The sequence below is a fragment of the Dromiciops gliroides genome, chromosome 3 (assembly GCF_019393635.1).
Source record: "Dromiciops gliroides isolate mDroGli1 chromosome 3, mDroGli1.pri, whole genome shotgun sequence".
Classification (NCBI taxonomy): Eukaryota; Metazoa; Chordata; class Mammalia; order Microbiotheria; family Microbiotheriidae; genus Dromiciops; species Dromiciops gliroides.
The window spans coordinates 239108639-239125876 of record NC_057863.1 but is presented as its reverse complement, the minus strand read 5'-3'; the positions used below and the strand labels follow the sequence as shown (position 1 = coordinate 239125876).

Below are 17238 nucleotides of genomic sequence, written 5' to 3'. Positions count from 1 at the left end.
TGCAAACTGAGTTCTAGGACTTAAATGAATCTAGGCAATATAGGTCTTCCCATTATTGGTACAGATCATAATCCATCTATAGCTCTTCATCATAAATATTTCTTATTAGTATTTTTTCCATAGATACTTCACAGTGAATCTGTCTAACATGCTGAAGGACTTCCTCTAGGTCTCTTTATATTTCCTGGGTACCAGGACTGCACTTGAGCGGTTTGTTATAACATGGCTGACCTTTTCTCATCATATATTTCCTTGATGATACTCTTTTTGGCATTTCTTGTGCACAAGCCATCATTGGAAATACATAACAGCCTATTTGGATCCATCATGCTTTTCTCCAATTGCCTCTTTGGTCAACCTTGAACTCAGAATTCCCTAAATTGATGTTTTTTCCCTTTCTTTTTGTAGCTGATTCCCCTGGAGTAATACCTGGAATTGTAAGTGCTGTGGTTGTAGCACTGGCAGGAGCCGTATCCAGTTTTATTGCTTACCAGAAAAAGAAGCTCTGCTTTAAAGGAAATGGTAAGGTTTACCATTAGATATTCCTGTTTTGATTGCAAGTAAGAAACTTGTCCTTGGCTGTTTTCCTTGGCTACGTGGCAATAGTATATAGAGTATTGGACTTGGAGTCAGGAGTCCAGAGCTTTAATCCTACCTCAGTTCCCCATAGATTTGTGACCTGTGGACAAGTGACTTAACCCACTTAGCCTCTTTCAGCCTCAGTTTCTTCATCTTCATCCCCATAAAACGGGGATAATACTATTACCCACCTCACAGGATTGCTGTGGGGACTGAATAAAATAACATGTAAAAATGCTCTGGAAACCTTAAAGTGCTATATAAATGTCAGCTATTATTAATAACAACCAGCATTTATTAAGCACCTACTGTATGCTTGGCACTATGGAGAAACTGCAAAGGGAAAGCAGTACAGATGAAACCACAGCTTGCTGTGCTCCTCTAAATCTTTTCTAGAATTTCTGTGTTGTTTTCCCAAAGGCAATGAAAGAACCTTTATTTCAGGAAGTGTCTACTGGAGTGATCATTTTTGTTCACTACCATTACCTACCAATCATTCAAAGTATTGGTGTTCAAATGAAGATACTGACTGACCAATCCAGCAAATGACTATTGCTTCAGTACTGGGGGCTGTTTCCCTTGACATATTCTGTGGTCATGTGTTCTTCCTTCTTTCAGAAAAGAGATTCAATTAGTTTCTGTCCTTCAGCAGACTCTTTTTTTTTTTTTTACATTTTTTTGGATCAAAGTATCTTTTTTTATTTCCTATAAAGCCAATTAATGTATGACTCATCTAAAGTGTTTTTCAAGGTCAGTCAATATGACCAGAATTTTTTTTCTTTAGCTCAGAAACCAAGTGTCCTTCAGGTGACAAACTTAATCTTCCTTTGGACAAGTACCAACCACTTTGTCTAACAGTGGACATAGCATCATGTTTGAGTTTGGGAGATCATCTCAGCCCCTATGATTTGCAGATGAACAAATCAAACCTCAGAGGTCAAGTGACTTGCCATTTATTAATGGCTGAGTTAAGACTGAAACTAGTCTTGCGAGTTTTCCACTGCAAACAAGCTGAGACAGAATGAAAAGAACCAAGATGTCCAATATGATGACTGTTAGTCTGTTACTACTCAGTTTGTAAACATAATCATTTTTGTGGTTGCTCAATTGTGTCTGACTTTTTATGACCCCATTCGAGGTTTTCTTGGTAAAGATACTAGAATGGCTTTCTCCAGTGCATTTTACAGATGAGGAAACTGAGACAAACAAGGTAAAATGATTTGTCTAGGGTCACACAACTCATATGTGTCTGAGGTGGGATTTGAATTCAGGGAGATGAGTCCTCCTAACTCCAGGCTTGGCACTCTATTCACTGTACCACCTAGCATAATCATAAATAGGCTTAATCTTGTAATTCAATAAAAATAATTGAATATCCCTTTTCTTGCTTTCCCTCTTGCCCTTCTCTTCCTGTCTAACCTATTATCCCCAGGTGAGATAACCTTGAGGCATTGTTGATAGATATGCTTACTGATCAGCTGAAAGATTTTACAACCTGGGCTTCCTAGAATAGTTGTAATTGAGGTCCCAGATGGTGAAAGACTAGAAATACAGAGTTATGAAAATAAATAGGCAAATTGTATTGTTATTATTAATCAGTTACAAATATAACATGTAGATCATACTTTAAGATGAATTGGTCTCCCTGATCTGATAGATAAAGATTTCTTCTGTTATGCTCCCTTAAACATCAAAATCTCACCAGTCCAGATTGCTGAACTCTTTGAGTATAACCCCTGAAAGAACATTTTCCCCTTTTTCTCCTTATTTGGAAGGCTGATAAGTATCATAGGAAGTGTCACAGGCCTGAGGGGAGATGATAGGAATGGGTCAGGAAAATCAATACAGAATTACAAAGCTTCTTGTCTTTATTAAATCTGATGTCTTGGATTCATTAGGAAATCATTTGAAGTAAATATTTCTACTTTCTAGAAATCATTTCCCCCCTTTTGGTGAATTGTGTTACTGAGCAGAGAGTGATGACTCTGTTAATATAATTTGGTGGCTCATTATAGAAAAAGCATGAAGTTTTATTGGCAACTCAGAAACTCTTAAAGTAGTTCTCCCTGCTGCATACAAAACACACACACACACACACACACACACACACACACACAGATGCACATATCCCTATTTCTTATAAGACTTCAAGACAATACTAAAGGATGTATAGTGCTACATATAAAAGTCTTTCTACCTTTAGTTTGGAAAAGCAAAATTTGTAGAGAAGCTAAAACTTGTTTCTGAAAAAGGAAAAAAAAATCATATGTAGTAAATTAACTTTTGAAAGGATGTTGGGGCATTTCATTAAATTCTTTAAGACGAAGAAATTTGTGAAAGTGTCTAAGATTCTAAGTGGGTTTTGCTTAATTAGAAACATGATTGTTTGGAATTGAAGTAACATTTTGATCTTTTCCCTAGCTTTTAGGGAAAAAAAAGTTTCTTAGGGGGATAGATTGAAAGGAATAAAGCTATTACTCATGCAAGCATCTGTACTGGGGCAGGGAAAATGTGAATAAAGGGGAAATTCTGGTGGAAAGCCACTTACTTGACTAGAAATAGAAAAATGAGATACTTTTTAGCTGTATTAGCTAAAGCTTTAAAAAGAAACTACCAGAAATTTATCTATAAAGAAGGATGGGCCAGCTAGGTAGTGTAGTGGATATAATACAAGGACACATAGTCAGGGAGGCTTAAATTCAAATTCTGTCTAAGATCCTTAACCAACTGTGTGGCCATGGGCAAGTCAAGCTATCAACCTCAATTTCCTCGTAAGCATAATCAAGATGATAATATCACCAGACTTACAGGATTCTTGTGAAGATCAAATAAAGTAACATATATGTACATATATGCACATACATATATAGTATTTTACAAACTTTAAAGTGCTTTATAAATGCTAGCTATTATAATATAAAGTTTAAAATTACCCTTTTAGATGAAAATTGAAAATAATTTACTTGAAAATAGTGTTTGGATTCCTTTCCTCGTGAAATCTAGTTCAGTTTTAATACCTGTAGTACAAAATATATTTATTATTCATCTTTCCTTAAGAACCTAATTATATCTTAAACATCAAAGCAAAAATAACTGGTAACTATAATAACAATGATAGCTAAGATTCACTTTGCATATACAGGATGTCTCATTTAAATTAGAATGAATTAGTATTGGTCTTTTCAATGTCTCTGTTACTGTGAGATATTAATTTTAAGATGCCTAAAACCTAATTGAGCATTCGGGTTTTTGTTTTACAGTGGGGGAGAGGGGTTTATGTTCCAGTTCTTGGAGATAGAACTATCTATCTATGTGGCCTTTGGCAAATCTCTCAACTTCTTTGAGCCTCAGTACCTTCCTCTGAAAAATAAAGGCATTTGAATTAGATTGTCTCTGTGGTGCCTTCCAGCTTTAGATTTATGGGCCTATGTTTTCAGATGAACATAGCCTGCCTTAATCTCTGTATGAATATGGCCACCTAAATCTAGGGAGGTGACTTGTTATGGATTACATCAAGACAATTCACAGAATATGAAACTTTGTATTTATTTATTCAATTTATAATAAAGAAGCATAACTCAGAAAAAGCCCAAATGGGAGGTGGTGTAATTTCTAACACAAGATGAAAGTTTGCACATAGAAATGAGTAAAATGTTCCTCTGGTTTCTTTTAAATATTACTACTTTGTGCTAATGTTTTAAAATGAATGTGGGACATCAGCCAGTGCCTTGTACATTTTAATAGGGTTAGAGAATATATGTTTTGAATGTTTTAGCTATTAATATCTTTTCCATATGCACATTTGGTCTTTATTTGCTGTCTCTGTAATGATGTCTTTGTAGCTGAAATCAGCAATGTTTGCTTTTAGTGACTGAATGAGTTTTTCCCTACTTTGTGGCTGATTCTATACTGACAAGTCTTGACTGTTGCAAAGTGTTCAAGTTATCATCACTTGGCATTTGTGTTGCTTTCCCACTGACTGGAATGATTTTTGCAATTCACTGGTGACCTTATTGTCGTCCATTTGATTTCCATGGAAGGTTCCTCACTCTAATTTCAGAGGTATAGTGCTAGCTATAAAGCTACTACCTATTTTTTTGGAGGGGGTGCATGTTTGTATTCGTTTTTGCTAAAAAGCTTCTTGCTACACATTTTCTACCTATCTTTATGCCAGCTAGGCTATAATCTGTATATATACATGTTTTTCTTCTTTTTAAAGCCCCAAATTATAACTTTTAAAGCTATGGGCTCTATTTCTGCTGAATTGTGAAAGAGTGAAAATCTTAGGCAACCATATCAGAAGTTTTGAATTTTTTTTTCTTTCTTTAACCTTCCATTTCAGATGAGCCGAGGATCTAGGAATGAGGAAAGAACATCTGTCAAGTGATGACTACAAGATCAACTAGATATAACTATTTTCCCAATAAGATTCCCTCTTCCCTATTTAGCCACAAAAATAAAGCCTCTCATCCCACAAAAGCAGAATAAGCATTGAAAGGACATTGCCTTCATGCCCTAGTAGATTACTTAAATAATGCTGAAGAAAGTCAGAATCCTCCAAAGAAATCTATATATTTTTTCTTCTTTCTAACTGATAGGTTATGGCAAATCCTAAAGATCAAGAAGACCCTAAGTTTTGTCTTACCTCTGACTTTTGTGAAATGAGGATAGAAGTTTACTTTCCATTATCTTTTAGTTTATAAATTATCCTGATTATTATTATTATTTTTTAATTCAGTATACTCTGTCCTCTCTTTATAGCCAAGAACCTGGCTCCTAGAAAACATGGTGAGGTGCTGTTCTCCTCCACAGACACTTTTCTGCCAATAGATTTGGCAACAGCACCAGGAGACTGAACTATCCTCTCCTTCTAGTGTCTTAGATGTTAAAAATATAGATCAAAAGGTCTAAGCCTTTCATCCAATGGTGAAGGATTTTCTTTTCAGTTTTCTTCAGTTGTTATCACTGTGATTTTTTAAAATGTTTTCTTGAAAATGACTTCTTGTTTTTGAAGTGAATTTTGTGAGTCTGTGAACTCACCAGTTCTCTGAAGAAAGTTTAATTTGTTTAGTAACAAATTTCATGACCATAATGACGAAGTTTTACAAAGGATTTAAGTCAGATTATACTTGATATCTTTGACCTTTCTTTCCAGATATTTAATTGATGTCTTTCTTTAGGGACAACTGAGTACATTTCTCTTAGCAGCTTTCTTAAACAACCATTGTTCTTGGTTTTTCTTCCACTCCTTAAATTCTTCTAAATTAGCAAGCAAAATGATGCAGTAAAATTAATTACTTTTCAAAATGACTTTGCGACGGATCATGAAGGTCATCTGTCTCATTTTTATACTCTTCAGAGTCAAGTGTAATTTTCTTTCCTGGCGAGATGAAGGTGTCCTTGAAGGTGAATGTTATTTGGTAGATGATGAAGGCCGAGGAAGAACATGGAGGATGTTCTTTTAATGCAGATTTTTCACCCTTTTGCAGTATTAGTTTGTGATAAACAGTTACTTGAGTAGACTTCTGTCTATATCCCTTTTCATCTTTGCACTACAGGAATATTTTAGTGATATGCCTGGTAGATTTCTCATTTCTGATAAAAACCAAATCATTAGCAGGAATATGATTTTCTTTCTTAATATCCTAAGTTAGTGATTCTCAAAATGTGATGTGCTGGTCAACATTTGTCCTTACTATATAGATCAAAGGCAAGTGCAAAATTCAAGTTATGCAAAAAAAATTTTCAACCGATTATTATACTTTATATTCAAACCTATATTTTAAAAACCTCAAAAAAAATCAGCACCTAAAAAGATTGTGACTTCCTGTCTTTCTTACTTTTTTGCTTATTGCAGTGGAAAGCTGGAAAAGGTAGGGCTAAATGGTGCCTTGTGTTGTTTGTTCTGCCAGTACAGTTCAGGAATCAGATGATATAGTATGATGATTTCACATAGTTTTGTTGGCCATTTCTGAGCTTTACACAGTTCTTAGCAACTTAGAGTCATGTCTGAAATAGGTCAAAAGGAATGGTTTTGTAAAGTGTTTTGTGAACTTTAAGGCACTATGTAAATGCCAGGTGCTATTTTTTAAAATCCTCCTATAGCTCCAGAATTAGTTCTCATTCATTTCTAACATATCTCTAATTTCAAATTTCTTTTAGTAACATTATTCTCTCTGTGCCCTGGTCACTTCAAAATTAGCAGTATTAAAATACTATATGCACATTTTGTCCTTAAAGTTGTTATTCATGAATCTTAATGTTTTTAACTAAGTTCTATATACCGTAGGTATTTTTTGTAAGGATGGATAGCAGAAATTACAAGCATACAGTTTCTGTTCACCTGATGATTTGTAGGTGAAAACTGAGGTTAATAACTTCCCCTTAAATGTAGATTAATTTCACCAAAAAAAAAAAAGTTATGGGGGCAGCTAGGTGGCACAGTGGCTAAAGCACTGGCCCTGGATTAGGAGGACCTGAGTTCAAATCTGGCCTCAGACACTTGACACTAGCTGTGTGACCCTGGGCAAGTCACATTGCCCCACCAAAAAAAAAAGTAGATGAATTCTCTTTGATATAGCTTTGTGATAGGCCAGTTAATCTAGTCTTGGGTGCAAGCCACATGCTTGTGTTTGAATAAGGGTTAATTCTTTCAGATATGAGCTATGTTGCCAACATTTGCACAGGATTAGAAACCAATTTCCTGTTTATATGCCTTGTAGTTTTATGCCTTTAAAAAAAAAAAAACTGCTCACCACCATGGCCAACAAAAGAAATGACTTCCTGCAAGTTTTTTACAAACCTGTTTGAGCTCTGTAATTTTTCTATTGGAAATTTGTTACAGTTAGCATTGAAGTTATTTAATGTCTGTGAGTACACAGAATTGCACTTTATGGTTCAACCCTTAGGTCCTTAGTTTGACCTTCTTTAAAATGAAGGGGTTGAATTAGATGACCCCTAAAATCTGTCTTCCAGCTCTAAATCTATGATCCCATGATCACATGATCCCTATGATCTATAATCTTTGTATTTTAGTTTAGATGCATATTGATGCTCCATGAATGCTTAATCTTGTGAAAGAGGGATTACTAAAATATTTTAACCACTAAATGTTTAATTCTGCTAGCTTATAATCAAGTGAAATTTTCTTTGAAATAATGTTGTTACTGATGGTGAATTTGTTAAGTTTTCTTTTATATCTTATAGCTAATTTTAAGTTTGACTTGTATTTTCATTTAACAAATTAGTAGTGAAATAAAGATTTTACATCGTCTTCCATATTTTGAGTACTATTGGACTATGCAATGTTAATGGTCCCCCGAACTTGTCTTTTTGAGTTGCCATATTTCCCAGAAACACTAGATTCATAGAATTGACAACTATAAGTTGAAGATTAGGTTATTCTGTATACATATAGTATAGTGGTTCCCAATGTGTATTTTTCCACAAATCCCTTTCATCCCTCCCCTCCCCTACAAAAAATGTGTTATGAAACCCCAGGGTAACTTAAAATTACTACTCATTCTTTTACAATGTACTACCTAAGGCACCTCTAAAGAATCTTTAACATGAACCCCTTAGACTACTGACAAACTCCCAAGTAGTTTGCCAACTGCTAAGTGGAATCAACAATGTAGTAGATACCTTTTGATACCATCACTCTAATTTTTTATCATTACTTGCTTCTAAACTTCAGTGGATATTTTATATTATTGATATGAACACTTCCTTCAGATTTTATTTATATGTGAATATATATACATAGATTTGTATAGTATTTATATATATATATATATATATATATATATAGAGAGAGAGAGAGAGAGAGAGAGAGAGATAGTGTGTGTATATATAGTATTATGCAGTGGATATCCTGTGTGTGTATATATATATATACTATGTTATATATACATACACTATATATTATATAAATATATACATGTTTATATACACATATATTATTTATCATATTATACATTGTTTTCTTATGCTGTATTACATAGTTTATATGTAATATATATTATATGTGTGTTTATTTATACATTTTTTCCACACTGTTTCATCTTGTGTCATGTTTGCACATTTCTTTCCATAAATCCTCTCTAAAAGATATGCCCATGAGTCTGGAGACCTCTCTTTAGGTTTTTGGGTATCACTGAAACCTTCAAAATGGGCTTTTTTAAATCTCTTGTTTACTGTATAGGTCCGCCCCCCCCTTGTTTGATAATATTTATTATATTATTTTTTACCAACTTGTGAATAGAATTCATTATGGATAATATGCATTCATTTCTCCTTTGCCATTTGAATCATCTTCAATTTTGATTCTTCTGAGATTAGGTAGGTGGCACAGTGGATAGAATGCTAGACCTAGAATTAAGAACAACTGAGTCAAATATAGCCTCAGATACTTACTAGCAGTGTCACTCTGGGGTAGTCATTTAGTCTCAGTTTACTCATTTGTAAAATGGAGATAATACTAGTTCCTACCTCCTAGGATTGTCCTAAGGATTAAATGAGAAAATATTTGTAAAGTACTCCACAAACCTTAAAGTACTATATTAAATTAGCTATCATGAGCATCATCATCACTGTGGGGTTCCATGGTTTTCAGCAACTGGGAGAATTATAGCATTAAGGATATTTAATTTTTTATGTCAGGGAGGAACTTAAGATAATTAAAAGCCCTTTTCCATTTATCAGATGTAGCTCAGTCTGTTCTCTTCCTCTGATATTTAAACCTTTATGATCTATTCTTTGGCTGTGAGATATATATTTATATGTATACACACACATATATATATATGCATGTATATATATATGGATAGATAATAGATAGATAGATAGATAGATAGTTAGATAGATAGATAGATAGATAGATAGATAGATAGATAGATAGATAGATAGATAGATAGATAGATAGATAGATCCTCTGTATTTCCCTTAAACTTTAAGGCTTAAAGGGAGGGATAAGGATTAACAGTTTATTGAAAATACCATTTTACTGAATTTTGGGGCTATCAATGTTGACAGAATGGAAAAACTTCAACGGTTTTTCTGAAAGTTTTTTTTCCTTTTAATTTTACTTCCTTGCCCACTCTCTCCAAATTTTCCATTTAATTTGTAGGACTTTGTATCTTCAGACATATCATATCAGAAGTAAAATTTCTGTTTTTCTCTTCTTTCACCTTCACATTTTCCACTTCTTTTGCAGACTTTCACACATTTATATGTATTGAGTACTACAGATTTTTTAAAAAACCCATTTTAGTGATACATAGTACATATTTATGACAGGTAATGTAGAATGCACCAGATTTAGAGTCAGAAGACCTAAATTCAGGTCCAATGATTACTAGGTTAGTAATCCCAGCTCCAAGGATTACTAGGTTAGTAATCAAAGACAAATCATTTAACTCCTCTCAATCCCTTTCTTCATCTGTAAAATGGGGGATAATACTTAATACAATGAACATCATGAAGTTGTTAGAAGAAAAGTACATGGTAAACATTAAAGCACTACATAAGGAACCATTGTTATATTATTATTTTTAGTGTTTAGGAGTCTGGCTCTGTAAAGGCTGATATATATATATAATCCCATGGAATTTCTCTAGGAATTTCTAAGTGTGTGTGTGTGTGTGTGTGTGTGTGTGTGTGTGTGTGTGTACACATATACACATATAATTTGTAGGATTTTGGACCTTGGTTTAGCCCTCTTTGAAATGAAGGGGTTGGATTATGTGACTCATAAAGTCTGTCTTCCAGCTCTAAGTCTATGATCCTTACATAAATTATCTCTGTATTTTGGTTGAGTTGAATTAATGCACTGCAAATGTTTACTCTTGTGACAGAGGTACCACTAAAGGATTTTAACCATTAAATGTTTACTTCTGGTGGTTTTTAATCAATGAAAGTTTTCTCTGAAAGAATGTCAATATACGTATCTGTGCGTGTGTGTTTCCCTATGGCTTCAAAGTTTTTGAAAAGTATACATTTAATTGTAAACAAGTAGATTTGTGGACCCTTTCTCTATGCATCTTAACCACCTTCTGATTTTGGTTTAACAAAACTCCTTGGGAGAATGTATATATCCCTATGTTTTCTCACTATAACAGCTCTGTTTGAAGGCAGGAATAGGCATAAAGCAGGTATAAAGGAAGGCCAGAACTAATTTCCCAGGTCCTATACCCATGGATAGCAGGAATGTTCCCTTCCTGAATTTTCTCCCAGTTGTCATCCGGTAAAGCCTCTAGAACATAGGTGGGGAACACAACCTGAATGCGTGATTAGGTAGCTATTTTAGGTGCATTTATGAATGAAAATACATCAAAACCAGTTCGTTTATATAAGTAATATAAGCTTTTTGGGAAAAGGAGTTCTATACATGTTAAGTACAATAAGGACAGGGCACTGGATTGATCCTGTAATTTCATTGATATAAGGAACTCCCAAGTGAGAACACTCTCTCCACAAATGCAGGTTGGTACTTTCTCTTAAACTTATTCTCTTAGAGAGTTGCCTGGGGATTTTGAGAGGTTAAGTGACCTGTCCAGGGTCACACAACCAGAAAATATCTTCTTCCTAGTGTCAAACTCTGGTCTGACCAGCAATTTCTATCTTCCCCCTAGAGAGCCTACATATCCTCCAACAGTTTCCGACCACCCCTGTTCCCAGAAAACCTGGCAAAGCTAACCCAAGGACATTTCTGCAACCTTGTTTGTGTCTCCTTAACATTCCCCTCCTACAGCTTGACTGTTCTGTGTATCCAGACTATACACCCAACTCCAGATTTCTTCCCTTCCTCCCAGGGCATCCCTGTCTGAATAAGGCATTGTTTTGTCTCAAAGAGCAATTCCTTGACCCTGATTAGATGCTAAACTTTATTTACCTAGTTGGTCTGAGTTTTTCCAGTTTGACATTAGCTCCAAAGTCCAGCTCTATCCACCATGGCATGCTGCCCTGACAATATAACTTTAATTCAGATGATACTACTTAAGAATTTGCTGTAATTCAGTTAGGAACTAAACTGAAGTTTCTGTTTGAACCATGAAAAAAAACCAAACAACATGTGGATCAAATTCCAGGTTTATAACTGGTTTAACCTACAGAGAACATTATCTTTTGTGCATAGTAGATGCTTGCTTTTTGTGTATTTCACATTTTCCTATCTAAAATTATGTGTCCAGAGACCTTCAAATGGCAATAGTCTTGCCTCTTTTATTAGCCTCCCTTATGTACACTTGAAAACAATGACTGAATTTCTTTAAGATATATATGTGTAGGGGCAGCTAGGTGGCACAGTGGATAAAGCACCAGCCCAGGAGTCAGGAGGACCTGAGTTCAAATCCGCCCTCAGACACTTAATACTTACTAGCTGTGTGACCCTAGGCAAGTCACTTAACCCCAATTGCCTCACCAAAAAAAAAAAAAAAGATATATATGTGTGTGTATATATGTGTACACATATACATATATATGTGTATATACATATGTGTGTGTGCACATATATATATATATATATATATATATATATATATATATATATATATATATATGGGGGCAACTAGGTGGTACAGTGGATAAAGTACTGACCTTGGATTCAGGAGGACCTGAGTTCAAATCCAACCATGACACTTGACACTTACTAGCCATGTGACCCTGGGCAAATCACTTAACCCTCATTGTCCTGCAAATATATATATATATATATATATATATATGTGTGTGTCTGTGTGTGTGTATACATACACATATATATACATATATGTATATATAATTTCAACTCCTTATTAATCCAATCTGTCCTCCCTACCAAATTGTTGAAATTCATTCAGAGCAGTTTTATCTGTGGGAAAGGAAAATTAAGCTTCATTTAATACAAAATGACTTATAAAATAAATTCACAAATAACAAAAACAAACCTTTCCTATTAACCCTAAACCAAACAGATTATTCAGATTGAGAAAGACAGAGTTCTTTGGGGGTTTTTTTTTGGGGGGGGGTTGGTGAGGCAATTGGGGTTAAGTGACTTGCCTAGGGTCACACAGCTAGTAAGTGTTAAGTGTCTGAGGCCGAATTTGAACTCAGGACCTCCTGACTCCAAGGCCGGTGCTCTATCCTCTGTGCAATCTAGCTGCCCCGAGACAGAGTTTTAACTGGTTTTAATTGGTTGCCCTATGTGTTCATTCTTTCAGAAGATCCAGAGAATGTTAATATGGAAAGTCATCAGGGAGCCAAAACAGAACCACCTGGTAAGAGAAAATGACAAATTTGGAGAATTTATTGGGTGTTCTATATCCTTTTTTAAAGATATGGAAAATTCTCTTTATCTTGAGTCTCCTGACATGAAAACAGTTTCGTTGTATATCTTTCTACTCTCTTTTTGACCATTCCTATGCTTTTGTGTTAAAGGTAATTCTAATACATCTCATGCCATTGCTAGACTATAAATTCCTTTAAGGTGGAACTTCTTATTTATCATCTTTGTAGTCCTTGAAACTAGCACATTACTTTGCAGGTAGGAGTCATGGAATTTTGGAGAAGTAAAGGGATCTTAGAGGCCATATAGTGGCATCCTCTCTTTTTTACAGATTCAAGAAGAGTAAGGCTGAGTAAAGTAACTTGCTCAAGGTCCAACAAGTGGTAACAGAGCTGAGATTGAAAGCAACTCCTTTGATGCCTGAGTGATTACTTTTTCTTTTACTTTAGACTGCCAGCTCATGAAATGTAATCTACATCAACGAACATTGAATTCAGGTCCTATATGCAATTTAATTAAAAAAATAATCCTGGAAAAGATCAATTACCACATGAGCTGCTCCTCTAAAATGAATTCGATTTGCCATTTTCTTATGAAGATCATCTATTAATCAAGCAATCAGTAAACATTTATTAAGAGCCTACTGTGTGAGAGGCACTGGGCTAGGTGTTGGGGGATAAAAGTACAAAGAACGAAACAATCTAATTGCAAGGAGCTGATATTCTCAAGTCGTTAAAAGAGACTTAGCATCTAGTTATGGTTCTGGGTTGAGTGAAGTGCAGAAGCCTCTGAGACATAAATTGATTCAGATAGGAGGACTGATCCCTGGGGCATTGGGTGACAGATTTTTTTGTAACATATAGAACAGAGTTCCAAATATGCTGATGACAGGTAGTCATGGATGGTAGCAGTCATGGTGGTAGCAGTGGTAGTGGTAGTGGTGGTGGTGAAGGAGGAGGAGGAGGAGGAGAAAGAAGAAGAAGAAGAAGAAGAAGAAGAAGAAGAAGAAGAAGAAGAAGAAGAAGAAGAAAGTAGTTGTAATAGTAATAATGATAATGATAGCTAGCATTTATATAGCTCCTACTACAAACCAGATGTTATGCTCAGTGCCTTACAAATCTTAATTCATTTGATTCTCACCATAGCCCTGAAAGGTAGGTACTATTATTATCCACATTTTACAGTTGAGACTGGGGGAAAAAAAGGTTAAGTGACTTGTTCAAGGTCACACAGCTAGTATGTGTCTGAGGCAGGACTTGACCATAGATCTTCCTGACTCCAGGCTCAGGGCTCTATTTACTGCTCTACTTAGCTGCCCCCAGCTACCATTTGATTGCATGTTTAAATAAGAGATAAAAATAGATTATTTTAGAAGAATGATGTGGTTCCAGTTTTAACAAAATGAAACACTAAACTGTCACTTCTTAGTATAATTGTGCAAGAAGATTTCTTTACGTGCTTAAAAATTCCATTTCATCAAAAATGTGATTAAGGAGAGACCACAAACATTCACTGCCACTTTCTTCTGCCAAAGGTATTTAATTTTTTTTTTTAATTGATGATCATGTCCTTGGCATATATATTGTCAAGCTCATACATGGAAATTGACCTATTTTCCAAAAAGAGGGCTTAATACAAAAAATTTCAAGTTAAATATTCATTTACAATCACCTTTATTGAATCTAGGAATCAGGATGTGTTCTTCCCTCAAGACTCATCTCAAATTTAAAAAGGTGTCTTTCCTGGACTCCCCCAATATTAGGGCATTTCCCTTGAGATTACCTCTAATTTACCTTATATGTATCTGCTTTATGAATAATTTAAAATTTTACTTACACTACCTTATACAACAATGTTTTATAATTTTTTAAAGTCCTGGATTTTTTTACTCAAGTAGGTCCAATTATCTTCTTTGTTGGTGATCTGCAATAGACAGAGTACCAGGCCTGAAATCAGGAAGACTCATCTTCCTAAGTTCATATATGTCTTCAGATACTGACCAGCTTTGTGATCCTGGACATGTCACTGAACTCCGTTTACCTAAGTTTCCTCATCTGTAAAATGAACTGGAGAAGGAAATGGCAATCCACTCCAGTATCTTTGCCAAGAAAACCCCAAATGAGGTCATGAAGAGTAAAACCTGACTGAAAAATGACTGAACAACAAAATAGTTTCTATGTGTGGTTTTCAGCACACAGAGAGTTTTCTTGGCTCCATGTTTCATTTTGACTTTAAGCTACAGGAAAATAAAAATATACCTTAGCTCCTTTGTCAGATTCACATTGGTGGCTACATGGTATAAAAGAATGGATTCAGGACTGGACTAGGGGTGAAAATACCTAGTTTCAAATCCTAACTCTTTAGCCTTGGAAAAGTTACTTAGACTCTCCAAGTTTCCATTTACATATTTTTAAAATAGTGGCGTGTAGAGACCAGTCTGGATATCCAGGGTATTGACCAGCTCTAATATTCTATTCTATTGTAATAACATTTCACTGCAGCATTTTAATTTTTATTTTCAATCTTGATTGAAATTAAATATAGTGTGGGGGCAGCTAGGTGATGCAGTGGATAAAGCACTGGCCTTGGATTCAGGAGGATCTGAGTTAAAATCCAGCCTCAGACACTTGACACTAGCTGTGTGACCCTGGGCAAGTCTCTTAACCCTCATTGCCCTGCAAAAAGAAAAAAAAAAGAAATTGAATATAGTGTAATAGCAATAGCTCAAGCATTGAAATGCAATTCAATTACTCCTGAAATTGCAAGTTTTTAAGAACCGAAAAAATATAACTAAGCAAATCCTTATTTTCAGTTATTTATTCAATAAATGCACACAAAAATAGAGACTTTAGTTTTTTTACTTTAATCTCCAGTACCTAAGATCTGTCTTTTTTACTGGTTCGCCACCCCTCCATTCCATTCCATACTAGATTTGTGACCTCATCCTGTACTGACATTAACAGAACTGTCTTTTTGACCTTTTGGTTTTTACTTTCTATTTTTGCTTATTTAGCTAATCTATAAAGACCTTTCATTTTTTAAAGAAAAGATTTTAAAATTAATATAGTGAAGATGTTGTGGGTATTGTGTATCTTGGGAGATGGCAATAAAATCTTTGTCTTTTCTTTTTCTAGTGCAACGAACACTTCTACAGAATTAATCTTATTCTGAGTGAGAAAACAAAGATGAACACAACTGGATTAGACTGCTTGCCTGCCTGAAAAAACACACCTTACAAGACAGGAGTTGCAAAATTGCATGAAAATTAATTCCACTGGGTTGTTACTGAATATGGCATTTAAAAACATCTTGGAAATTGGTTTGTCTTATACAACATGCTATTAATTAGCTATCATTTAAAACTTCTCCATTTTAAGAATAAGGAAAATTTCTTCAAAGTGAAATTGAACCTTTTATCCAATATGGTGGCCTTTATTTTATGTGAATATATTTGGTTTTTAATGGTTCCTATCCCCCATATAGAAATAAGGAAAGCAGAAAATGGTTCCTTTTATCCATACCATATGTTCATGATTGTTTTAAAATTAGATAGCAACTAAAGGTATCAGTAAATAAGGGACTCAGTGGTAAATTTGTGAGATACATCTCTAAGACATTCCTTCAGAATTAATTAAATCTTTTTTTTTTTTTTTTTGGTGAGGCAATTGGGGTTAAGTGACTTGCCCAAGGTCACAAAGCTAGTAAGTGTTAAGTGTCTGAGCCTGGATCTGAGTTATTTGTGTCTTTTCTCCCCTGTTAAAATACCTCCTTGAGTGCAGTGACTATTTTTACCTTTTTTGTATCCTTATTATATAGCAGAGTTCCAGGCATTTACAATTAAGATTATTTTTCTCCTCTCTTTTCCTTTCATCTTCATCTTTCTTTTCCTTTATTCTCTCTTTTTTTGTTTTGTTTTTGTTTTTTGCTGAGGCAATTGGGGTTAAGTGACTTGCCCAGGGTCACACAGCTAGTAAGTGTCAAGGGTCTGAGGCTGGATTTGAACTCAGGTCCTCCTGAATCCAGGGCCAGTACTCTATGTACTGTGCCACCTAGCTGCCCCCCTTTATTCTCTTAAGTGTAATTGGGCCAGATCATAAAAGTACAATCCTGCCTAAGTTTATAATTCTCTTAAGGTGTGTCCTAAATACAATTGTTAAAAATTTGATGAATTCATGCAGTTTTACAAAATGAGTTTATCATTCAGTGTGAATGGTTGGGCATTGGATGAAGTTTTTTATAGATATGATTTACGGCATACAGTATTCCCCCCCTTCAAAGCTTTTAACAGTATGGGATAAATTGAACTTTCCAGTTTTTACCCCTTTGATAAACAAACCTGTGAACATTAAAATGCAATAGTCTATGGTTATTCATATAGAGAAAAGCCTTAAATGTTT

General features: G+C 34.8%; 1 protein-coding gene across 2 annotated transcripts in view; it reads left to right on the top strand.

The window, feature by feature from the left end:
* CD99 (CD99 molecule (Xg blood group)) overlaps positions 1 to 16060 on the top strand; it is a 64938-nt gene extending 48878 nt beyond the window's left edge. The window contains exons 7-9 of one of the 2 annotated variants that reach the window (XM_043995033.1): positions 409 to 522; positions 12777 to 12833; positions 15976 to 16060. In XM_043995033.1, the coding sequence (XP_043850968.1) occupies positions 409 to 522; positions 12777 to 12833; positions 15976 to 16001 (197 nt within the window). In that variant the 3' untranslated portion in view covers positions 16002 to 16060. Of the gene's footprint in view, positions 1 to 408; positions 523 to 4921; positions 7853 to 12776; positions 12834 to 15975 lie in introns of those variants that run through there. The other variant, XM_043995034.1, reaches the window with a different exon arrangement.
* Positions 16061 to 17238: the final 1178 nt, after the last annotated feature.